The sequence below is a fragment of the Tetrao urogallus genome (genome assembly GCF_951394365.1).
Source record: "Tetrao urogallus genome assembly, chromosome: 6".
NCBI lineage: Eukaryota > Metazoa > Chordata > Aves > Galliformes > Phasianidae > Tetrao > Tetrao urogallus.
In genome coordinates this window covers 18018619-18041880 of record NC_136819.1, presented here as the reverse complement: position 1 = coordinate 18041880, position 23262 = coordinate 18018619, and the positions used below count along the sequence as shown (strand labels likewise).

The following is a 23262-nucleotide window of genomic DNA, read 5'->3' as shown; positions in this document are numbered from 1 at the left end:
AAGCTTCATTCTTTGACTTTGCAGTTTGGATATAATTCCTAGAAACACAGAACAACTCAAAAGCTCAAGAAACTTACTTCATCAAGTCTTCTGTCAGTGCCCATAATGAGAAGGTTATTAAATTCCCTCTCCAGAACAGCACGAGCCTAAAATTTAGAGTATGAAATAAAAAAATGATTGTTAAAATTTCAGGAGCCTGTATTTCTTTTAAAGCAAACTGTTGAAGATCTTCTAATTAGAATATTAAACATTCTTAACACTTGAAAAGTAAGAGTGGTTTAGCTTTTTAAGTTGTAACATGAACAACAAAAAATGATACGTTTTACACTAATACTAAGATGGAATATGAGCAAAAGTTACAAACAGCATTCTTTTTTCAAGCAGATTTAACAACTAGAACTGTAACTAAGTAAAAAATAATTAAAGCATAGCTCCGTTTTTTCTTTTTACAGGAAAAACAATTAGGAACAACTTTCCATTTCCAATAGCCAGGAATACAAAGACACGCACTTACCTAAAAAAAAAAAGAAAAAAAAATAGTTGTTTCCACTTTTATCCTTTCTAAAGGGGAAAAAAAATACCCATCAACCATAATGTAAATCTTGCTTACCTGTGTGTTCTGCGTCGGTATTTGTAATAAGAGAGCTAACGCATTGTAATCAAATGTTTCATCTAAGGCCACAAGTGCACCGTGAACTCCACTCTCTACAAGGTTATTCGCATATTCTTTGAGACCAATGGACAATACCCAACGGATCATTCTATCGTTGCTCCACACAAGGACATCTATGCAGGAAAGAATTTGATTTATATAGTGAGACTTTTCTGAACAACAACAAAAAAAATACAGTCCTTTCTTGTTCTGTATGTTGGTGTAGGGATTGATATTCATGTATGCAGAACTCATTGTGATTGATGGTAAGCAGTAGCCCTAAAGGAATTCTGTTATTTAATATTTAGGATACAAATTAATCTCCCCCTGCTTTTTTTGAGTGCATGAGATGGTCTGAATTGACAACAACACTTCATGTTTGGACTGCAATGGATTGTTTCCAGTCAGCAGTTTTTGCTACATCCATCACCACTGGATCTTGCACAACCTCCTCTCTCTGCCTACAGAGGAGATTAGTCACATTATTTATGAGAAAAGTACAGTTGGGCAATAGTGTTCATGCAGGTAGGAATCAACATGGATCTTGTATTTTAAACTATCATTTTCAAGTGGCTTAACCTTACTTGCAACAGACTAAATATTTATTTTCTTTTGTACTACTCAGAAGTCCAATAGCAGTTTAATGCATTTCCTATTGAAACTGAACAGAAAAGCTTTATTATAATGTTTTATAATCTTATTTACCTTTAAGTTCTGACAGCATTCAATTTAGTAGCATACACTTTTGAATACTCGCTACTATAATTTTCTGCAATTCTAAGTGGAAAGGAAATGTATTTGAATTTTGCTGAAGGACATTCACACTGTAAGAATTCAAAGATCAACATACTGTTAATATACTGCCATTTTTTTTCAAAGAAAAACTCCATAAATTAGTACTTGTACAGCACTAATATCAAAACAATAATTATGTTCTTAATAGGTTTCTGGTGGTTTGTAGTTTTGTGTTGTTATTTGTTTTTACACTACACAGGAGTATTTATACCAATCAAACCAAAACAATTTTGAGGCAGAATGGTGCAAGCAGGATGGATTCAGACTGAGGACAAAACTTTAGTCATTAACCTTTAACTTAACTATTGGTCACCAACCTTTAATTTCAGATTGGCTTTCCTCTCTTTTTCTTTCAAGTTCTTTTCGATCATAGTTCAGTCTTCTTAGGCACATAATTCCACACTGAAAACTGTTTCTGTTTAGAAAGGAAAAAAAGTTATTTAGAGGTAAACAAAATACTTGCTGTAGATGTTTGGTGTCCAGCTTAACCCATTTACCTGTGAAAACTGTCCACCATTTTAAGTTGGCCACGTAGATCTTTTTTAGTTAAGTGATCCAGCATTCGAGCATCAACAAGACATTCCATGAAGTAGCTGCGATACTGAGGGAGCCCCAGACTAGGGAGCCATTCATTGCCAATCCACTCGTGGTTCATATCACCATATGCTAATGTCTATTTTTAAGAAGTAAAACATAAGCTTGTTAAAATGAGAAATACAGAGAAAAGCTTTTTTAGACAACATATTTTAAAGAAAGTGATAAAGCAATGCTTATAGCGCTAAAAATTCCATAAACACATCAAAAACATTAAACAGTACATGTGGGTTTTTGAAGAAGCTATCTTCATGAAGAAAAGCAAGCCCAGACAGTCAGATCAGTAAGTAAAACTGCCCTAATATATATCATCTTAAAGAGTATGAAAAAAAATTATGCAACAACATTTAAAAACTAAGGTGTAACTGTTTTAGTAGCAAGACTCCCAGAACTTCATTTTGTTGAGCTGAAAATGCAGTGTTTCTTGAAAAGTGAAGGTGCTGAAAATATTGTCTCTTGAAAATTTAGCAGAAAAAGTAATTTTCTTAAAAAATTACTTAGCACAAAAATACATGATGGTTGAAAAATAACTGTAGCTGTTCGGCTTTTTTCTAATATGCCTAACAGTTTTCAGAAGCAGGTCCCAATTATATAAGCAGAAATTAAAAAGCTCCCTATATAAGAACCAATGACTCTAATTGCTAGCCCTCATTATAATGCTAGACTCACTCCACCTTCATACAGATCTGCAGATCACCAAACATTTTTTGTAGAACACTTCAGAAAATAATTTGAAACTAGGTATATAAACTTTCCTCAAGCAACAAAAAACAGCAGCTCTCTTTTTTCAAAAGAGAAGGCAAATAACTTATTTTTACTGCAGAAGTTAAGTTTTATTTCTTCTCTAGAGGAAACATCTTCTAGAAAGAAGGTGACACAAAGGTATTTGTTCAAGCCATAACTGGGTAACAAAATTAAAAAAGCACATTATTTTTGTAATAGAGATACAAGCCATGCTTGCTAACATAGACAATCTGCAAACGAGCACCTGAGAAAAAATTAATGGGACTTGAACAGGTTTAAACTGGAAGGGGACCACATGAGAAGAGACTGTACCATCCAAAGATATAAGTCACGGGCAAATCCTGAGTTCTGTTTATATGCCTGTATAAAAAAACCTGAACTTTCTCAATGCCTGAAAATACAATTAGGATCTGTCAAACTTGAAGGGAAAACAATTAATCAAGGGGGGATTACATAATTAGTGCACAGAAATCTTCTTAGTTGTCTAGGCTTAGTATGCAGTACACCTGTGATGGTGGCCAGGTTGAGCAAGAACTTTCTGTACGCAACAGATATTCTTACTGGACTGGTGCCCCAAAGAGCCATTTCCCCATTAAAAAATTCAAGGCTTTACATCATTAAATTTTAATTTGATCTAGTTTGTTAAACACAAACAGAATACCACAATGCTCAACAAGAATAAGTAACTTCATTTTGGATATTCAAAAGCTTGAGGACAAATGTTTTTGAAAGCTAATGATAAGAAAGCCTTTGGAATATTTTTCCCTTACCATTCCTACTTAAAAGTGGCACATACCATAGTGTGTCATAAAAAAGTGCCATAATTTTTTTGTCATACATTATGTAATAAAAAATATTTTACAAATTTTGCCACCACATCTTGTGAGCTGTATAAAAACATTAACGCTTTTGAACAGCCTAAACGTAAGTGTATCCTGTAACTCTGTAATATGTAAACATGTAGTTTTCCTCTTTCCCAGTCCCCATTCTACACCAAGAGTCACTCCATGAAATGGCAATCAAAGAAAATCAGATTCTTTCGTGCTCATTATGACAACACATTGCATGTAGTCTATAATATTACATAAAGTTTCCAACCTGAGCCCAGCTTCCCTCCTCATCTTCCTGTTACGTGGTTAGAAAAGCAAAAGAACACATATATTAGTATTTAAGTTTAGTAATGAGACAAAAGTTAAAGATGCACTGCAAACTCTAAGTCTACTGCATACAAAGAAAATCTACATAGTGCATGCATCATGCATTGTGAGAAATACACAAGACACTCATTGTCCCATAAGAATTTGGAAAACCATCTACTGATCAACTTTTCTGGAAGAGAAATAGAGAAATTTCTGCACAAATAGATCAATTTTATCTCTTAGTTAAATCAAGTCAGCTTTTTTTTTTTTTTTTTTTTTTTTAAACAGATTCTAGAAAGTTTGTTGCTTGTGTGGTTTTTTTATTTTTTATTTTTTTTTTTTAAAACAGTCTTATCAATGTTGATTTTTTTCCCATCTGGAAAAAAAAACACATTAATAATCAAATTGCAAGGTTAATGATTAGAAAAAGCCACAATGCAGAATTGTAATGCATTAATTTTTAAAAGGATAGAAAGAAGACCAAAGGGCCCTTGGTTCAGTAGTTCAAAAAGTGGGAAAAGCACTCTAACGAACAGAAGTGGCAACACCATAAACTAACCGTTTGTTGTGTGGCTGTAAGATTTTCCATTTCTTCATGTGTTACCCAGACATTTCCCGTGGTCTAACATGACCCCACAGTGAACCAATCACATCCAATGAAAGGAAAGCAGTAACAAAGAGGAAAGGTTGCAGAACATATAAGCAATCGGTACATATAAGGAGCAGGCATGGGCAAAAGCAATGGTTTCTAGAAGTTTTAAGTATAGGTCAATCTATCTAACATGATAGCATAGAATAAAAGGCCATTAACACAGATCACTTTTCTTCAAAGATATTATACAACTGAACGTGATAAACAACTTTCATTGATGTAATTAGTGGACCAACATTTGACTGTGCTCTAATCCAAAACATGTATTTGTAGTCTTGTACATAACCTCAGAAATCCCAAAAATAACGATTGTAGAGTACACAGACTTGAGAGATGGAATTCAACTTTCAGTGTTTAAATTTAACACAACGTATAAGGTACAAGTGGACCCCTAATTCCACACAGTATGAATTACTAATCCAAATGAAAAGCCCTGCATACATGGATTTAAAAAACCTCTATTTTACTACAAACTATTTTACAAATTTCTCTACAAACATGTGAACATCATCTGTATTATGTTTTGTTTCTGAGGTTAAAAGGAGAGACAAATAAGTATTTTTAATTGTATAATTACACTAATAGAAACTAGACTTAAGGAAAGTACCACATTCTTAATTTCCAGAAAAGGAGGAAAAGTTGTTCTCCCTGTGATTTGATGTTTCTAGAAATTCTTACTTGAAGCTCAAATCCTTTCAGTTACATAATTACGAAAGAAGATTTAGAAATTCTAATGGTTCTGAAAGACATCTAGTGTTGGATCACTTTCCTTACCGTCCTTGAGGTGGGAGGGGCAGACGGACTTGTTAGTGACATGATCTCCTGAATGGCCAGTCTCAGCTTCAGTCTGTGCAGGGGATTACTAATTCCAATTTCACGCTGTATTTCCGTATCAGACAAAGCTGACATAATAGCACCACTTTTCACATTTGCTCGGCACGCAGCCACATACCAGGCTGGCATCCCTACCCACAGCTGAAACAAAAAAGAAACAGTAGTAACCAAATCTGGAAAGCACTCCTGGCCCCAAAATCTTAAGTTCCTTAAAAATAAGCATGTTCATTATTAACCTATTTTGGAGGGACTGCTTACCTCCAACCATACAACTACTGTAGGTCCATCCCATTGTGCAAAAGGTAAACCTTGTCTTCTGGCTTCCTCAAGCAACTCATGCCTATGATAATAAAAACAGTTCTTAATAACAAAAACTAGTGCAAACAGTAACTTTAACACTGTAATCAAATTACTATCTTCTTGCAAACAGCCTTTTTTCTTCACTTCCCAGCCTAAGAGACACAACGATATAACCAGTAAGGCAGTTACAAGAAATAGACAAGGACTACATAGAGAAATAAGCTGAGCTGCATAGGGAATCTCTGTGTGACAGAGATGCTGGGTCTTGCCTTTAAGAAAACTACAGAAAAACATGTCTCAAACCACTACTGACACTCAGGCCAAAGCTGCCACCACAAGGTGGAGACGTCTGACTTATCTCTGACAGTTAGATTCTTGATTGCTGCAGTTTTCTAGAACCTCCCAGTAATTCATCCCAGCTAAACACGCTACTAAGGAATGAAATAAATCGGAGGAGGAGCCATCATGTAGCTGGTTACAAGCAGCCATTCTAGTATACCTATTTTAAAATCCAATAGTGCTGAAACAGCATTCAGCAATTAGCAGCTCAATAATTAGATTACACTTACAAAAAAGAGAAGACTTTAAAAGCTAATACTGATTTGTACACTTCCAAAATATTCATATCTCTAAAGTAAAAACAGATCATGGTTTCCTCCTAGCACAGAACATACACTATATTGATCTCACAAATCATCAGCCCTAAATACATTGCATTGCTTTGCCTTACTCGGTATTTTTCTGCTTTTAATTTTTAAATAACAAAGATTCTATAAAACACTGCTTGGTAAGAAGATATTAAAATGCTTAATGCTGTATTTGCCAGAAAGGAATACAATGTTTTTCCAAAGCAGTTAAATTTTGAAACTGGTGGGTCTGTTCTCCTTTTGGTTAAGTACAGTAACACGCTCATGCAGTGAGGGAGGTGCATTGGTGACAAAGGAGCACAGATATGCTCAGAGGATCCCAAAGATGACCTCAGGCAGGCATGTGAGCACTGCCTCCCCTCCTCCTACTGGCTCACAAAGCTTTCTGGGGCATGCAGTTCAGAGAATTGCTGCAGTAATTTCTTGTCATTTCAATAGCCTCCCTGCATGCTTTAGGTTAACCATGAAAGAGTAATTGATTTAGAGGTGAGCAGTACAGGGAAAGCACTGAAAGAGTAAGGTGAAGTTATGATGCAGTCATATTACTGCATGCAGAAAATAGTTGTGTTGATGGAAGGAAATGTGATGGAAGTAAATGTAGAAAAATAAGAAAAACAATGTTTATTGGAAGTTTACTCGAATTATTTAATGGATCCAAAAAGTAATGCTTCCATGAAGCAGAATGTTATATGCAGAGTTTGTTCATATACAGTAAGAGATACAAACTCACTTAGATGGGAAATTATTTCAAATTTCAAGACATCTCTTGGGAAGAATTAAGAAGTAGCTGCTGTTGGCATTTGTAAGAGATGCATCAACATTTTGCCTACAGCAGGGAATATCAGTTTTCCAAAAATTATCTTCCAGCTTCACCAGAAAATCACTGTGCTCCAGCAATGAATGATCAAGCTACATAAATAGCACAACTGACATATCAATTTAGTGGCACATCATCCAATTAGACTTTTTTTTTTTTTTAAATGGGTGCAAAATCCATCCTCATATTATCTTTGTCTACTGCAATGACATTTTCAGTGTTAACAGATGGTAGATACATAGTCACCATTTTGAAACTTGAAACACCAGATCTCAAAGGGGCAGCTGACTACTGGAATTTAAGTAACAAAACCAAGGGATGGGCATCTAAAATTGGTTGAGTGTTACTTAGAATGGGAGACAAACTGAGGAAAGCTAGTTGTTAGATATATTCAAAATGAGTCTAACGTCAGCCATAGAGAAATTGTGGTCATATAGGAAGAAAAACAATATAAAAAATGCAGGTGCTAGGTGTAGTAGTCAACAAAGTGGCCCTTCGAAAACCATCTGAAGTAACTGTATTTACAATGGCTCCCAGCAGGCAAGCATGCTCTGACCCACAAGGAAATGAAGCAGTTCCATGCAACAGCACTGTCACTAGATGGGAACATACATCTAGAACTCGTAGCCAAATGGCATTGCTGTAATCCAAGTTTCTTGGTCCGAATCAAAGGTAACAGATTTGGAAGAAGCTGAGAAAACACTAAGGAAAATACTAAGGAAAAAAAGTAAAGGCGCTGAAGAGAGCAATAACGGTAGAAATGACAGACAGTTCTATGGTGTAAAAACTGAAAGGCAACAGTAGAAAAATGAAATTAAAATAGACTAACTTCAGGCAGATTAATAGTGTAATTTTCATATGTAGCATTAATAGGTATGTAAACTTCATGCATGACTTTTTTTTTTTTAAGTAAAGATACCTTAAACTGGAAGTAGCCTTCTTTCTTAGTTAATACAGCATTAAGCTTGTAATGATGAACAGGAAGCACTAAGACAGTGGTGGCAAACAGCATGAGCAGTACAGCTCACAAAAATGAACAGCACGAACATCATATTAAAAGCAACTCACATTTAGTAAGCAAAGAGCATACTTTAAATAAATATATCTACCCTCAAATTGAATCGCCATGACTATCAACTACTCCCCAAGCAACTTTCAAAACCCAAATTACAAACTTTCAAAGACTTAATATTTCCATTGTAAACGTAAAAACCACACCATGCAAATTAAGACAAAACATACAGCTAGCATTAAGACAACACTGGATATATTTCAGCAACACACTTCCACAACAATTTCTTCTGAATCTAATCTCTCTCTTCTCAGAATTAGACTTCTTTCAAAAAAAGTTAGCACTTTTCAGACTAAAAAATCCAAGCAAGATTCATCATAATTTCACAATAATCCTAATAAATCAAACTTACCCTGATTTTGCACTACCACAAATGGTAAACAAAAAGAAAACGAAACAAAGAAAAATATAAAACCAAGATTAAACTGAAAACAAAGGTATACAAAAATAGACAACGCATACAATTTAATTCAGTCACTATGCTTTGTTAGAAAAGACACTGAATACTGCTCTCACCCCTTTTGTGTACATGCTGCTCTCAGCACTATTTGTCACAAGATTCTTCATCAACACAAATGAAGGTACTACACTGTGAATACATATGTTTCTATGTATAGCTAGCAAGTTAATTTCCAACTCTCACATACAGAAGCTTTCACATCAAGCAACCAACAACATGGCAGCCACTAGGTATACTTTATATATTGGTTATTAACATATTCTGCCCTTCAAAAATTTACTAAGAAACTGTACTTATTGTAATATTAAGACAGCATAGACTGCTCTACTCTAGAATTCAATTTGTCATTACTGTTGATAAAAATCTATACTGTTCCAAGAATAGGCCTACCACTATTTGTACGTGGCCAGATTAAAACAATTTAGGCAAGCAAGATGTGGTACAACTTTAAAGCTCTGCAGAAAAAGCAAAATATCACACTACAGTAAAGTGCGATTGCCTTCACTGTAGAAGTTTGAAGAAAAACAGCTGAGCCTACTGTTATGCAAACAAAACCACATTCCATTCTGACTTTTCAAACCAGCATGCTGCTGGTTTTCATTAGTAAAGTGACCAGGCATTATTTTTATTTGCTAATAGAACTTAAGTACTGCAAGAAATCTCTCTTGTAAAGAGAAATTTATCACACTGCCATTCTAACATACATTACTTAATCTTCAGAAGGCAAGTCAAAAAGTCAAAACATTTCTGATCTCAGACAGCTTTTTTAGCTGAGAGTAATGACACAATAAAAGCAGCTGACACAATAAAAGCACCAGAACTATGAAGTATAAACTAAGCTTTGGGGGAAAAAAATGTAAAGAATGCCTGATCCTACTTAAACAATTCAGGTGTTTCCTGTATTACCATATAAACATCAAATCAAAATTCCTAACAGTATCTGTTCTCACCTACACCTTGCTGTATCTTTTCTAAGTCAAGGAATAACAGAACATGCAGTAGGTAGTCAGTGGTGAATTTCAAAGGTTTGCTTGGACACTTTGGAAAAAATTCTCATCAATAGGAAAAAATAACCACATATCATAGCTGCCTGAAAGGAAGTAGAGTCAGAGTTCATTAAACAGAGGAAATAAGGAGTTTAAGATGAAAACAGATTTGAATTGCTGTAATATGAAGTGAAAAATATCAAGATAATCATAAATAGAAGCAAGGGAAAAAAACAACCAACACAATTAGCAACTACAACACAAAAGGAAACTGGTTCTGAGCCACTTGTTACAAAAGACAAGCCAATACATACAAGAATGCCCTGTAGTGAACTTTTCGTGCTTTCATACTGCACTCTAACAACAAGCAATTGTCAAAGCACTTTAGAAAGTCTTCCAAATGAATTGAATTCAAAGCGGGAATTAAATAAAATACTGTAGGACAGTTTGATAAGAGTCTGCTTTTAAGCAACAAGTGTTCACCAACTAATCCTTTCCAAACTTACCAAGACTACACTATCACTAATGATCTGGAAAAACGAGGAAAAAAGAAATTAACAGAGGCTGAAGAGTCACAGCACCACACTGGGGAAAAATACCCAAAAACACAAAACTGAAAACAAAGCATTTTTGAACAAGGTGGTATCTTAATAGAGAATTAAAAATATTTGATAACTTACTTTTTCTGCATTTTTCTGTTTTTTTCTGCCTGACCTCCAAGTTTGCTAAGGCCTAATGCATCCTGAGAGGAACTATCTGCCTCTGCCATGCCAACTGCAAAGAAAGAAAAGAAAAAAAAAAAAAACAAAAACAAACAGTCTTGTTATTTTCTCAGTTTTGGTCACATGGTTATAGATAAAAATCACTATTGTTTCCCCATGCAAAAATATTTAATTCTTTGTAATGCTACTGACACTGTTTTTAACCAGGAAATTTCTTTCCACTTAAATGGCAGATAAAAAGTTTTTCCCCTGTCAAGCCCATAAAAGACAAACCAGATAAAATCTTTTGTACGATTATCTTACAGATGTGCTTGAGCTTAGAGTTTCTTTAAGTATTTATCATAATCATACTTCATAGTCTCATACCACCTTCGGTTATCAACAATCCTTTGGTGACACAGCATATTCAGACCTACAACAAACCCCAAAAATGTATAAAGGAATACTGCAACTAGAAGAGCAGTACAGAAATAGCAGCGACTGTGGTGAATGGTGGAGTGAGGACAGCAAGAAGAAAAAATGCTCTTCTAAATATTTTTTCTGTATTTAAGTCTTAATGGCAAAACATTTACAGAGAAGAGCTTTACTGGTCATAGGACATCTCACCCATAGATGACATCTAAGCATTTGAACCAGGAAGTGATATGGATGCTTTGTTGGAAATTCCAAGAAGTGACTGTACAAAACTAACTGGAATATTTGTGAAGTAAATCATGACATGTTTACCAGCCCTGTTAAGTATTTCACATCGATTAAAAAGACTTAGTTGACCTTTAGCAGACAATACAGCTGGTGATTTGGATAATGGAGCTAACTATCAATTTTAGCTGCACAGCTTCATTTAACTTCATTTGGTTTTACTATATTGCTGGTTGAACACCTATAGAAAGTTACAAAATGTAAAGGAAGGGTTAACTCTTAAGGGTACAGAATAGCGTATTTCAAAGCATCTCCTTCATTGGAGAATTATGTCAAGACCAACATGGGAAATATAAAAGATCTGTAATCCCCTTCTGAGGGTGGCTACAGCCACTGCATCTTTGCTCTGGTTTTCACTGCTCTCCCTGCAGACTGTCTGTCCCAACTTCATCAACAGCTACTTTCTGCTGACTGGATGGCACTGCTGAAGCCTGCAATCAGCTTTTCATCACACGTGCCTACAGCTGTAGCTTTATACACACCATCACCCCAACAGATAATTCTTCTTCATATCCTCTTTGGTGAAACCACATCAAATAATTGTAATAAACCATGTCAAAACAGTCCCTTTTACAAAAAAGAGCTTTTACGAAACAAATACAAAAGAGATGACTTGCCATATAATATTTTGTCCTGGTGGATCACTTATGTATGCAAATGGCCACAATCTTTACCATGTTAAACAAAAACATGGATTTCATATACTCCACAATATTAGTTGTGTTGCTAGCATTGTATATAGCTTTCATAATAACGTAAAGGTCAATCACACTCAAATGTGTAGAGAGCAATGCATTTTATGCAGGAATCACAGGAATAAATACGCTTTCCTAGAAGAAAAAGGCATGCTAAAAGATAGCAATATCTGACTCACTGAGCTTGCACATAAAAAGACCTGCCAAAAGATTCAGTGTCTAATTTGATAAAACATGTACACAAGCAACTAAGTACTCTGTCAAATATACATATACTGACATACATCCTAAAATTTAGCCTTTCACTGAAGAAAAAAAATAAAGAAGGCAAACCAACCTTGTCCTAAGCCTTCCTTGCTTGTTTGTCCGGGTCGTCCCTTTTCTTTCTTGCCAAACAAGCGGCCAATAGAGGATTTAATCCCCTTCTTTTTGGGGGCTTTGTGAAGGGAATCTTGGCTACTATTGCTGCTACTAGGATTACTTGCTTGACCATCCTGTGAGCCGGTTGAACTTTCACAAAAACAAAACAAAGGAAAATAGGAGTCAAACAAACTGGTTTACCTACACACTCACTGTCACTACATAGTGAAAGACAACTTCTGATTTCCATGAAAGTTCACAAAAGATCAGTGGCTTACTAGTAACATTTAATTTCAGATTTGATGAACATCACAAGAAGAAACTGATATACCAAAATAAACAGAGAAAAACATTAAACATTAACCACGAAACAGAGAAAAACAAGGGAAAGAATAGAAGCGGTAGGATATTTAGATATTATATAAAGGAACTGATTTATTGAAGAATTAAGGTGTTTAAAGTGCAATTCAGGAAAGCCAAAGCTGACAATGCATCTCCTTTCAAATTAAGCTGACAATGGAAGTTCGAAATGCTTGAAAATACTTGAGATGCTTGAAAAAGAAAAACCGCACACCAACTGAAATTATTTTTTCAACTTTCTTATTTATAGATAAACTGCAATCTGTGAAAGAGGATGTGAAGCACACACCTAATGCAGACTTGATGCCAATAGGATCATTCACAAAAACATTTCCAATCATTAAAAGCTGTACTGTTTATTCAACACTCACTCATTTATGTGGTCTTGTTCTTTTATTTCTTGAGACACTGATATCTAGATTAAAATCTAAAATTGCAAAGCTGCTCAGCCTATAAGAATTTTACTCTGATGATGTGAAATAGCAACTAACATTACTAGTAGTCCTGATTTATTCATAGCTACTTACTTTCTTATGTCCCTGATATCTTCGTGGCTCACCGTATGCAAAGCTCCTTTTTGGACTCTGTCCAAACGCAAAGATCGAGGTGAAGAAGGTGGGGATGTCTCACATTTTATTGTCGCTTTATCATCACGTACCTCTTCTCTAGAAGCTGGAGACTAATGGAGAACAAATGAAATTTGGGGGTTTTGTTGGAATACAGTAAAATATGAAAGCAATATTAACAACACAAAATACATTAGAAGGAAATTCAATAATTTCCAAGTTAAAGAGTTACTCTTGCCCTTACTATTCTACAATTGCCTGGTTCTCATTCGAACTTCTGAATTATTTTCTTTTTTAACCTTGACTGACAAACCACTACATTTCAGACTTAGCTAGTGAAATGAGCAAGCAGCCATCTTTTGTTCATTCACAGATCTAACAACTAAAGTAATGTCATCAGCTCCATGAAACCAACATAGCTGGCTTCAGTTTACGCAAACTGCAAATGCTAATAAAAGTTTCTGGGAAAAGAAGTTCTTGCTGTCATGTTTAGATACGCATCAGCAAAACTACCAATTCTATAAAGTCAGTTTCTATGTACCTGTAGCCTTGGCTAATCTTTTGTTTGAAGAACAGAAACTACAATTTGTGTATGCATTAATAGATCCCTGAAATTAAATATTCTTTCATTAAGATTGCAAAACAGCAACTACAAACAACACAGCTGTACCACGTAGCAGCAAAAGAAAAAAAAAAAACCTCAAAAACAAATGACCAAACCAACACTTTCTGCTAAAAGCCATTTTACATTTAATGTCAAAAAACTTATAATCTTTATCATACAGTTAACCAGCAAATTCTCTCATATGCTTCTGGTATCCATTAACAAGTTGAGAGAAGAGTAAGCGAATGAAGGGGCACAGCAGTAAATAAACTAAAGATTTTACCTTTCTACGGTGTTTCCTTAAATCACTAGGCTGAAAGATGCGTGCAAAAAAAAAAATTTGGAAAAGCCATATTTATTGTAAACTGTAGGATAAACTGAAATAACTTCCACAGACAAAATACAGCAGGGAGAATTTAAAACAACTACAGCAACAGCACAGAGAAACATAAGAGAATGAAGCATTCTTCAAATCACAGCAGTATTTAAAAATGTATGCCTGAAGACAGAAAAGGAAGGAAAATCATCAAGGTTTATACTTGATTGCCTACAGATGTACTCTAGATATTTCAGTATAGTAGTACTGTACGCGAAACTAGCACACAAGATGTGCACTTTATCTTTAGCAAGAGAAACAGTGGAGCATTTTGGGGCATGAGTTGTTTCCTTTAAAACAGAGGATTTCCAGTTTTATGTCAAGGGCTCTTCTCCCTTTGAACAACATGACCTACACGTAGCAACAGCAGGCACAGAGCTTAACAACTCGCCAGTATTATTTCCTTCCCAACACCTTAGCAGTTGCGCTAAATAGCATAAAAAGCAGCCGAACTTTAATAACTGTGGAAGAGCACCCACAGCTCATTTCGACACAATAACAATGCTCTTTTCACAAAGTTTAATGCGATTACAAGCTTGATTCAGATTCTACTCTCAGTTTCACCTAATCCTCCACCTGCTCCAGAACCCACTGTATTTCACTTCTTAGGTACTTCTCAATCCCGCTACCACTCAGATCAAGATAGCAACCTTGAGTTGTGTGAACAACTTAACAGGTTATTCAGGTTAATATTGACAAAAACTAAACTTAGATTATTTGTCACCATTGTATTTGGCAACTTATTATTTCAGAAGACTGTAAACCAAAAATAAAGTCATAAAAATAGCCAGCAGCCTTCATATATTTTGCTGTTTTGTTGTTGGTGGTGTTTTTAAAATCAATACCAACTTCTAAACATCTTCTAATTAGAATGGACTACACAAACTACACAAAATTAAGAAGTTTTGTTGTTGTACTATGACTGTAGAGTTGAGTATAAAACAAATTCTGAGAGAAATAACATCAGATTCATATCCAATTTTCTGGCTTTTTCCTCTATTAAATTTGATACAACAAAAATCTGAAAATGTCTGCAATATGGAATGAAAAATATTCATGCAAATTGTTGAAGAGAGCTATATAAGCTTCAGAATTGATTAAGTTGATAGCTTCTAAACTAGATGAGGAGTTTTCAGCTGAATGTACTGCCCAATGCTACTTTAGTTATCTAATTAAGCTAATGCTTCCATCATACTCAAACTAATGCAGCTGTCAAAAATTATAAGAACTCATTCTGTCTCATAATTCCCAGTAGCTTTTCTAAAAGTTTCTAGAAACCTTTTGTTCAATAATTCTAGAAGCATAGCTTATTATTGTGAGAGTAAGGATATAAAGTACTCCACCTCTTGAAACATGTTAATTTATGCAAAACAAAGATGTGCTTGACACTGGATATATGATCTGAGCCATTATAATTTGGTTTTTTGTTTTTTTTTTTTTGTTTTTTTTTTGTTTTTGTTTTTGTTTTTGTTTTTTTTTAATACAAAAATGGCAAACGATTCTTTTTTATGGAAAAAACCTTGCATTACGTACAAAATTATTACACGTTCATTACAAAAAGCTGGAAAAATAGGTGGCAGAAATGCTCATTTTTAAACTCCTATCAGAGAGCTAGATTAGATACGACAATCTGTTGCAGCCTGCCTGCTGTTGCAGTGTTGGATAGCATTCCTTGTCCACTGAATCTTACAGTCATGATACAAGTGCAATAATCCAGGACAAAGTGTAGTAATCATGACGTTACACATACAACTATTAAGCAAAGGTTCCAAATCTGGAGACAAAGTAATGTATATAGACTGAAGTATTTGTTTAATTCTGACATATTTCTCAGTGAAACATGTTCCACCTGTTAAGGAGGTAGATTTGTCTAAAATTTATATAAACAAGAAGATGGAAAACTGGTCTTTCTTTTACAGGTAGACTTACTGTGTGAAACACCTCCTAGAAGGATTAATTTTCCTAAGCAGTTGTAGAAAGGTCAAAAGAATGGATCCATCCTTCCCTACTCACTGCAAAGACCAAGCTGCTACTACACCAGCTACTAAGTCTAACACATTTACCTACATGTTTAATAGGCTAAGAAAAGACACTAGCACTCAGTATTATCACAGCTGTGACATCTCACAAACTTCAAGATTAATATAAGACATGCAAATTATGCTTTAGTTGAATATTTAGCTAAAAAAAAAAAAAAAAAAAAAAAAAAAGACCATTAAAACTAAAGCTTAAAACAGACAGTAACTTGTTGCTGGAGTGAGGGTTAAAAAGAAAACATTTATTTCTTCCAGGAAGAGTAATGAAGAAAAATCACAGCAAAAGGAATACTTCAGTATGAAATGCTGACCACTAGAACTGAGTTCTGAACATTTTGTTGGTTTTTTTTTTTGGTAATCATTATGATTTTACCTCACGCTTTTTACAGAAGTTGAAAGGAAGCAGTAGAAAAAACTAGAGAAAGGACAAACAGAGGTAAGTAAGAAGCAGAGGAAGGGGAAAATCAAATGCATTTCCTACAGGAAAAGAACAGTCCCCTGGAAAAATAAAGTTAGTGGATACTTACCAGTGTCATGATACCTAGTCTGTCCACTTCCCTAGCTGGGCTATGCGGAATCCGCCTTGGGGTGGAGCGGCCACTGCCAGGTGGGGAAGAACCAGCAAGGGAACCACTTGCATAGGGAGGAGGAATGGAGCTCATGGACCTGAATCGGCCATGGGCATCCAAACTCCCACTACCCACTCTGCTTTCAATTTCCTCTGCACGCTGTTCAGTGTTTTCCTTTTCTTCCTGTATAAGCCTGAAAGAAAAAAGGGTTCCAAAGGAACATGGCATTCAAACAAGTACCGTATAAACAGAATGGCCCCACTCAAGCATTCTGAAAAGCAGCAGCACTTGACAGACAAAACAACTGTACTGAAAATTTAGTAATCCAATCTGAAAAGAGGTTGTAAACACTACAACTATTACCACCATGCAGAGGTTTCTGTCCAACTAGCAATACAATCCCTTCCACAAATGAGACTGAAGACCTGAAAGGAATACTTAAAGCACAGGCAATCTAGTTTTTTTGTTTGTTCATCAATTCCCACTCTCCCAGTCTCCCAAAGGAAAGTGAATGAGCAAATAATTCTGTGAGTAACCATATAAAAAGGATTTCTTGTGTTACACATTACTTTTCAGTAAAACTGTAACAGCAGATATGCCATACCTAATCTCTTTGTTAATTGCATCCAGCTGTTCCTGAAGCATCATGGCCAAAGTCTGAGCATCAGCCTGACCACTTGGTGACAGCAGATCAACTGAACTGAATATAGTCTCCCTGTCATCCTCACCATCAGACACATCGACATCGCTTTCAAATGCTTGTGCCACGTTTGCCAATACACTTGCTTGCTGGGCTCGCTCCCAGTCCTGCTCATTCAGAGTTTGAACCTGTTATAGGAGAATTAAAGAAAGACTCACATGTGAAATGTGATATTTCTACTATTTTTCAAGATGTTTAAATAATTTTTTTAAAAGTCCACTTACATGCTGAATGTATCCATCAAGATAACAATGTTTAGAGAGATGTAAAACAAAAAGCTATGACGTAGAAAACTTTGCCTCTTACAGGTAAGTACAGTTTAAAACAGCCAGACCCAATAGATAAAACACCATTATCTTAGCTATACGCATTCTCAACAGATTTTTGCTAACAAAGAAAACACATTCAAATCAGCTTTTTGTAAAAGTCGAACTTGCAAGACTGGGTTGCAGGACAAGAAGTGTTAGATTAGTGAACAAAAGTTGACATCCAAAGTGTAGAGACACAAAGGAAGGACTCTTTCATATTATATTGCACAGATTTTTCATACTTAAAGGAAATTGGACTTTACAGCCCAAAATTGCAGACTGGAATGGACTGGAATGGAATTATACAGCCTAGTAGCCTTGTATTAGTGAAGCAGAATATCTAAACACATCTTAAAATGTGTTTTCATATACAAGATCCAGCCCCTTTATTGCTGTGTAATCCTATTCCACCAACTCCTTGCAACTTGTTAACATCATCTAATCTGCTTTGTTGCCATCACTTCCTTTCAGAGTTCCATTACCTTTGAAGGCTCATCTCTGAGAGCTGCCAAACGCCCTTTCTGAGGACGCCTCAACACAGAAGAGGTGCCATAAGAGTCTGCATGACTGTCAGCCACAGATGAAGATGCCATCGGGTATCTGAAATCTGGCCGGCTAAGACAGGAAGAAACACTATCATTAGCAAGATGGGCAGAGGAGTGAAACAAGCTAAGAAACCCACCCAAATGATTTCCGTTGTACCCTCAGTGCTTTTTTTTTTTTTTTTTTTTCTTTTTTGAAGTGGTGTAATAGCTGCTTTATCTGCTCTATAAAGTATGTTTTATAGCTACAACTGAAGCGTTTTCCTTTACAATAGGTAAAGTTTTTTGTTTGCTCCTTTTTTCTTTTTTTTTTCCTTCAGGAAATCAGAAAAAAAAAAAATCACTGAACTACAATTAAGTGCTTGTACCTATGATGAAGTGATGTGGCTCTGAGTCTCACTTGGTCATTTTCAGCCCTTAGTGCGTCAATACTTAATATAAGTTTATCCTGTAAAAACAGACACAATATGTAACAATGTGCATTAAAAAATTCAGCATCAGATCCTAATATATAAGCAAATATTTAGCCCACTGATCTCATTTCTATGAAACTCAAATATAAATAGCTTTAAAACATAGCTTTGAACAACATAAAACCAAAATGATTTTTGCTACAAAGCACAGCACCATCGCAAAAGGTCATCCAAAGATAATTCTTGGCTCTCTACACTGTGACTTTGTATACATACTCTGAAAGCAGCTACTGAACAAAATTTGCACATTAACTAACTGAAGGAAAATAAAATGGCAATATTTAATACAAACCAAGATTTGTCAAATTGTGAAAAACAAGTCCTAAAAGCAACCACTTTTAACTCTACTCATAAATGCTGTAGAAGTTCGAATTTAACAAAGCAATCCAATGAATGAGAGAACAATGAAAGCCCGTGGAAAGTGGCTGATGATTAACATCTGTGCCTCGTGTGAAAACTAGTGGCCTACATAAAAATTCGAAGTACATCCTACAAAATATTCTGAATATGTTCTTCATTTTGTTACAAAATCACAGCCTCCAATATTTTGGCATAGCTACTTACTAAAACGATTTGGGGAGATGCAGTACACTTGTGATTTAATAAGCAATAACAAGTTTATTTCAGAACAGTGTGATCATAAAATGAATCATCACTGCTTAAGGAAGCAAAAAAAATGAAAGGCCCCACCACTATTATTCAGAAGTGAATTTGCCAGTTACAGAGCCAGTCAGTACTGCAAAGGAATAACCACGTCTAATAAATCTCTCTCTCATAATTTTAAGACAATTTTATCAAACAAGCATCTTATGATATCCACTGCTTTAAGTATACACCTAAGGGAAAATACCCACTGTTAAAGTATTTCTCTTTCCTTTTTACTGTTCGTAGTTTTATGTATAAACAGCAAAATAAAAAATACTATGCAAACTTTAAACTTCAGCAAATCGCCAATATATCCATCCACTTTGCATATTCAGAACTGTGTTACGTCTGAGGAAAAAAATAAAATATCTATAAAAACTTAACAAAATTGAAGCAAACCGTATTACAAAATAAAAAAAAAAAAATCAGCCCTCAAAATTGGTATTTTTGGACTAAATAGCATTAATAATGTTGAGCTTTATGGGGCAAGCCAAATCTGCTTCTGCTATGCAGCAACACAGCAGTTATTTCCCAACATAACATTTCAGAAATGCATATTATACCTTCTCATGCTGAAGTTCCTCTATTTGTTTTTTTGCATTTTCAATTTCTCGCAGAAGTGAATTCTAAAACAAAATGTATCACAAGTTATTTATAAAAGCTTACCACTCCTAAACCATAACCAATAGGAGTTACTAACAAACTTTAGTCATGCTGTACAGATGCATCTTAATTTAGCAGATAGTTTACTTCTTTATCTACTATGTTTAGCAGGTACTTTACTTTTGAGATCACACCTCAAAAAATCTTTTACATATACAGCTCTGTAAATGATGGATTTACTAACAGCAGAAACTTGTATATGTATATACAAAATACAAATACTTTACTTGATCAAAAACAAATAGTAATTATGCAGCTAAAGAACTTAAAATCTGTTTTGTCTTTGGTTACTAAGATATTACTGGCTATTATCATTTTGCTTTTGAATTTTCATTTTGCTTTCACTTTTCTGATCAACAAAATTACTATAATGCAAGAGCTGTTTTCTTCACAATTATGTTGCAACTTTTAAACAGCTCCAATAAAGGTACTTACAACTACTATAATCTGTTTGCTCAAAACAGTTCCCAAATTCAAATTAAGAATCATCTGAGAGCTACAACAATCAAAAAGATTTAACTAACGTGACCACAGTAAATGATTTTAAACAAAAGTCAAAAGATTCCCCCTTCTAATAGTAAATTTATAACCACCTCATGTATTCTTTGCTTTCCAAAGTTGCCAAGAAGTTCTGCTAAGCACATTTCCTTGAGATGAGTAATACAATTATTTGCATTTTAAACCTGTAATAAGATTTCGTAAGTGAACAAACAAATCATTCTGGAAAAGAGCTTCAGTGATCAGAAGGAAAGTACTGAAGTTTTATATGCACCTTTCTTTCCAATTTATTGGAAGAATGAGCTGGAAGCCATTCCAGGGAGAATTTTTTTCTAGAAGCTGTTACTGACAGTAAGGAACAACTAAATTTCTCTCGTTATTCATGAATGTAGTTCAAATTTGAGGGGAAAATAAGTGCTTTAGGTTAACTCCAATGCATCCTTCCCAATGTTGGCCATAAAAAGAAAAAATGCCATCAGCTGCTTCTCAGAAATTGAATTTATGAACACTGTCAGAGCAACCTTAACAGTAAGGCCCATAACAAGAGAGTCAGAAGTACTGGAAGCAGCTGGTGATCTTGAAAATAGCAATCTTAAAACCTAGAAGGCAAAAGTCTATGGCCTTAGATATCAGATAACTGACCTCCCAGTCCATGACAGGTGAGTTGGAAATAGATGATCTTTAAGGTCCTTTCCAACTCAAATCATCCTATGATCATACAGGAAGCATTCTTCACCGTTAACCCAAAGGACCAGAACCAGCAGGACCTGCATTTGTACTACAGTACTTGATTTTTCTTAGCCCCCAAAATGAAAAAGCTGGAAAAAGAGAAAACTAAATCTCTGATGATCTGTGGGCAGTTCTACGACTCTCAAAAGACCAAAAGCTTAGGGATTAGAACTGACTTAACATGAACCCACGAGAAAGTAAACACCCACTGAAGTCTGAATACACCACTCAGCTTTTACTGAGGCATTTCCCCAGCCTCCAGTACAAGAAACTAATTGCTTACTAATCCAAGACAAAGCAATTCCAATTCAAAGTACTACTGGTAAAAGGCACTGATTTTTTTTTTTTTTTTTTTTTTTTGGTCACAGAATAAGAGAATTCTTAAAAGACAGGCATGAAAGAAAAACCCTTGAGGACCTAGCTCCAAAAGCAGAAAGGAATCAAAGGTAAATATGTAGTAAAAGAGGAATTAAATATAGGAGAAGGCTCTGACACGTGCACCAACAACACAAGGAATAGTTAGTTCCATTATGTTTGTATAACCTGTTCATCTGGGGGAGAAGACACAAGATTGTCTCAACCTGCAAGAATTCCGTAATGATTTAGAGTAACCAACACAGACAAAAGCTGTGGGAAACAAAAGGAATCTGAACTGAAGAGGTCACATTTCAAGTCCTAATTCTTCAGACTTCCTGTATTACACTGGACAAGCCTACTTATGCAGTCCACATCAGTCAACTAAAAAAAAAAATAAAGCATCCTAAAAGATGTGATCTCAATGCATGTTTAAGGTCTATCCTCTACCCCTCCTCCAACCCCCCAAAAAAAGAAATTTTAAGAATATACTTCTCATTACAAAATACAGAAATCACTACAGAATGTTAAACATCTAATGAATAAACACGCTAGGAATGTAACTTCAGGTTACCTTATCTTCCAAGGCAGCCATCCTCTCCTTGAGATGAAGCTGAAGCCTTTCATTAGATTCAGAGAGTAGCTTATCCACAGTTTCTGACAAGCGTTTATTATGCTCTTCGTTCATCTTCTCTCTCTGTCTAGCCTAAGATAAATAACAAAAATTAAAATTCTTATGACAAAGTTACTGAAATAACTTGGAACAACGTCTTGCTGGTTGTAAAGCGGTATGCTTTCTTAATTTGTATTTTTCTTTAATAGAAATGGTTTTTCCAAAGGGATAAGAAATACTGCGTGTATCCCCAAGACTCTGTAAGGGAGTATAAGGGACACAAGATTTTAATGAGCATTTGAGATCAGAAGTTTGAAAGTCTGAGCTTACACTTTAAAACAAACCAGATTTCAAAAGCAATTAATTATTTATAATCTAAAAATCATTTTTTGCATGCTCAGTTACTTCAGCAAGATTTCTGATCAGATTTCTTCATCAGAAAGTATACTCAGAAAGTATAACTAACAACAAGGTAACTCCAAACTTATTTCAAATCGATCAGAGACTTTCAGCTTTTCCTTGAGACTGAAAGTTAGCCATAGAAAGCGGTCCAGATCACCCAGCTATGAACCAACCCAAACTCTGATTTATTTTAGAGATGAAACAAAATCAGCTTTGCTGAATGGTAGAAAACCATGAAGGGAATCAGATTTTCAGCTTTGTTTCAGTGCCAAAAATGTGTATCGTACCCTTTGTAGTTCTTGATTCTTTTCTTCTAACTGTGCTTCCATCTGTCTCAGTCGCTCTTCTATATTACCATGCCTCTCTTCAGCCTGTCAATTTAAAAAACAAAATCAAAATTTTTTATTAAAAAAAAAAAAAACAAAAAACTTTCAAAGGCATAAAAACATCGAAGCATGACAGTATATCTAACATGCTTTGTGTAACTGCCATTTATGATAATATACAATGCAGAACTGATGCCTTTCTCTCGCTAAGAGTATCTAGTGTGAGAGTTTGCATGTTACATAACAAGACAAAGCCTCTCACCACTAGATCCTGTGAATCAACTCTTACTTGCAAATGATTTTGTAACAGCAGATTTTCATTCAAAATTC

At 35.1% G+C, this 23262-nt stretch overlaps 1 protein-coding gene across 2 annotated transcripts in view; it reads right to left on the bottom strand.

Annotated features, from left to right (window-relative positions):
• PPFIA1 (PTPRF interacting protein alpha 1) overlaps positions 1-23262 on the bottom strand; it is a gene marked incomplete at both ends in the record, with an annotated part of 50508 nt that overhangs the window by 2913 nt on the left and 24333 nt on the right. Inside the window, 19 exons of one of the 2 annotated variants that reach the window (XM_079537339.1) lie at positions 78-146; positions 611-786; positions 1765-1862; positions 1945-2120; positions 3884-3910; positions 4484-4546; positions 5351-5551; positions 5669-5750; positions 10373-10466; positions 12146-12318; positions 13056-13207; positions 13982-14011; positions 16638-16872; positions 17284-17507; positions 18170-18320; positions 18598-18677; positions 19911-19973; positions 22166-22297; positions 22894-22977. In XM_079537339.1, coding sequence (XP_079393465.1) covers positions 78-146; positions 611-786; positions 1765-1862; positions 1945-2120; positions 3884-3910; positions 4484-4546; positions 5351-5551; positions 5669-5750; positions 10373-10466; positions 12146-12318; positions 13056-13207; positions 13982-14011; positions 16638-16872; positions 17284-17507; positions 18170-18320; positions 18598-18677; positions 19911-19973; positions 22166-22297; positions 22894-22977 — 2310 coding nt within the window. The remainder of the gene's footprint in view (positions 1-77; positions 147-610; positions 787-1764; positions 1863-1944; positions 2121-3883; positions 3911-4483; positions 4547-5350; positions 5552-5668; positions 5751-10372; positions 10467-12145; positions 12319-13055; positions 13208-13981; positions 14012-16637; positions 16873-17283; positions 17508-18169; positions 18321-18597; positions 18678-19910; positions 19974-22165; positions 22298-22893; positions 22978-23262) is intronic. The other variant, XM_079537340.1, reaches the window with a different exon arrangement.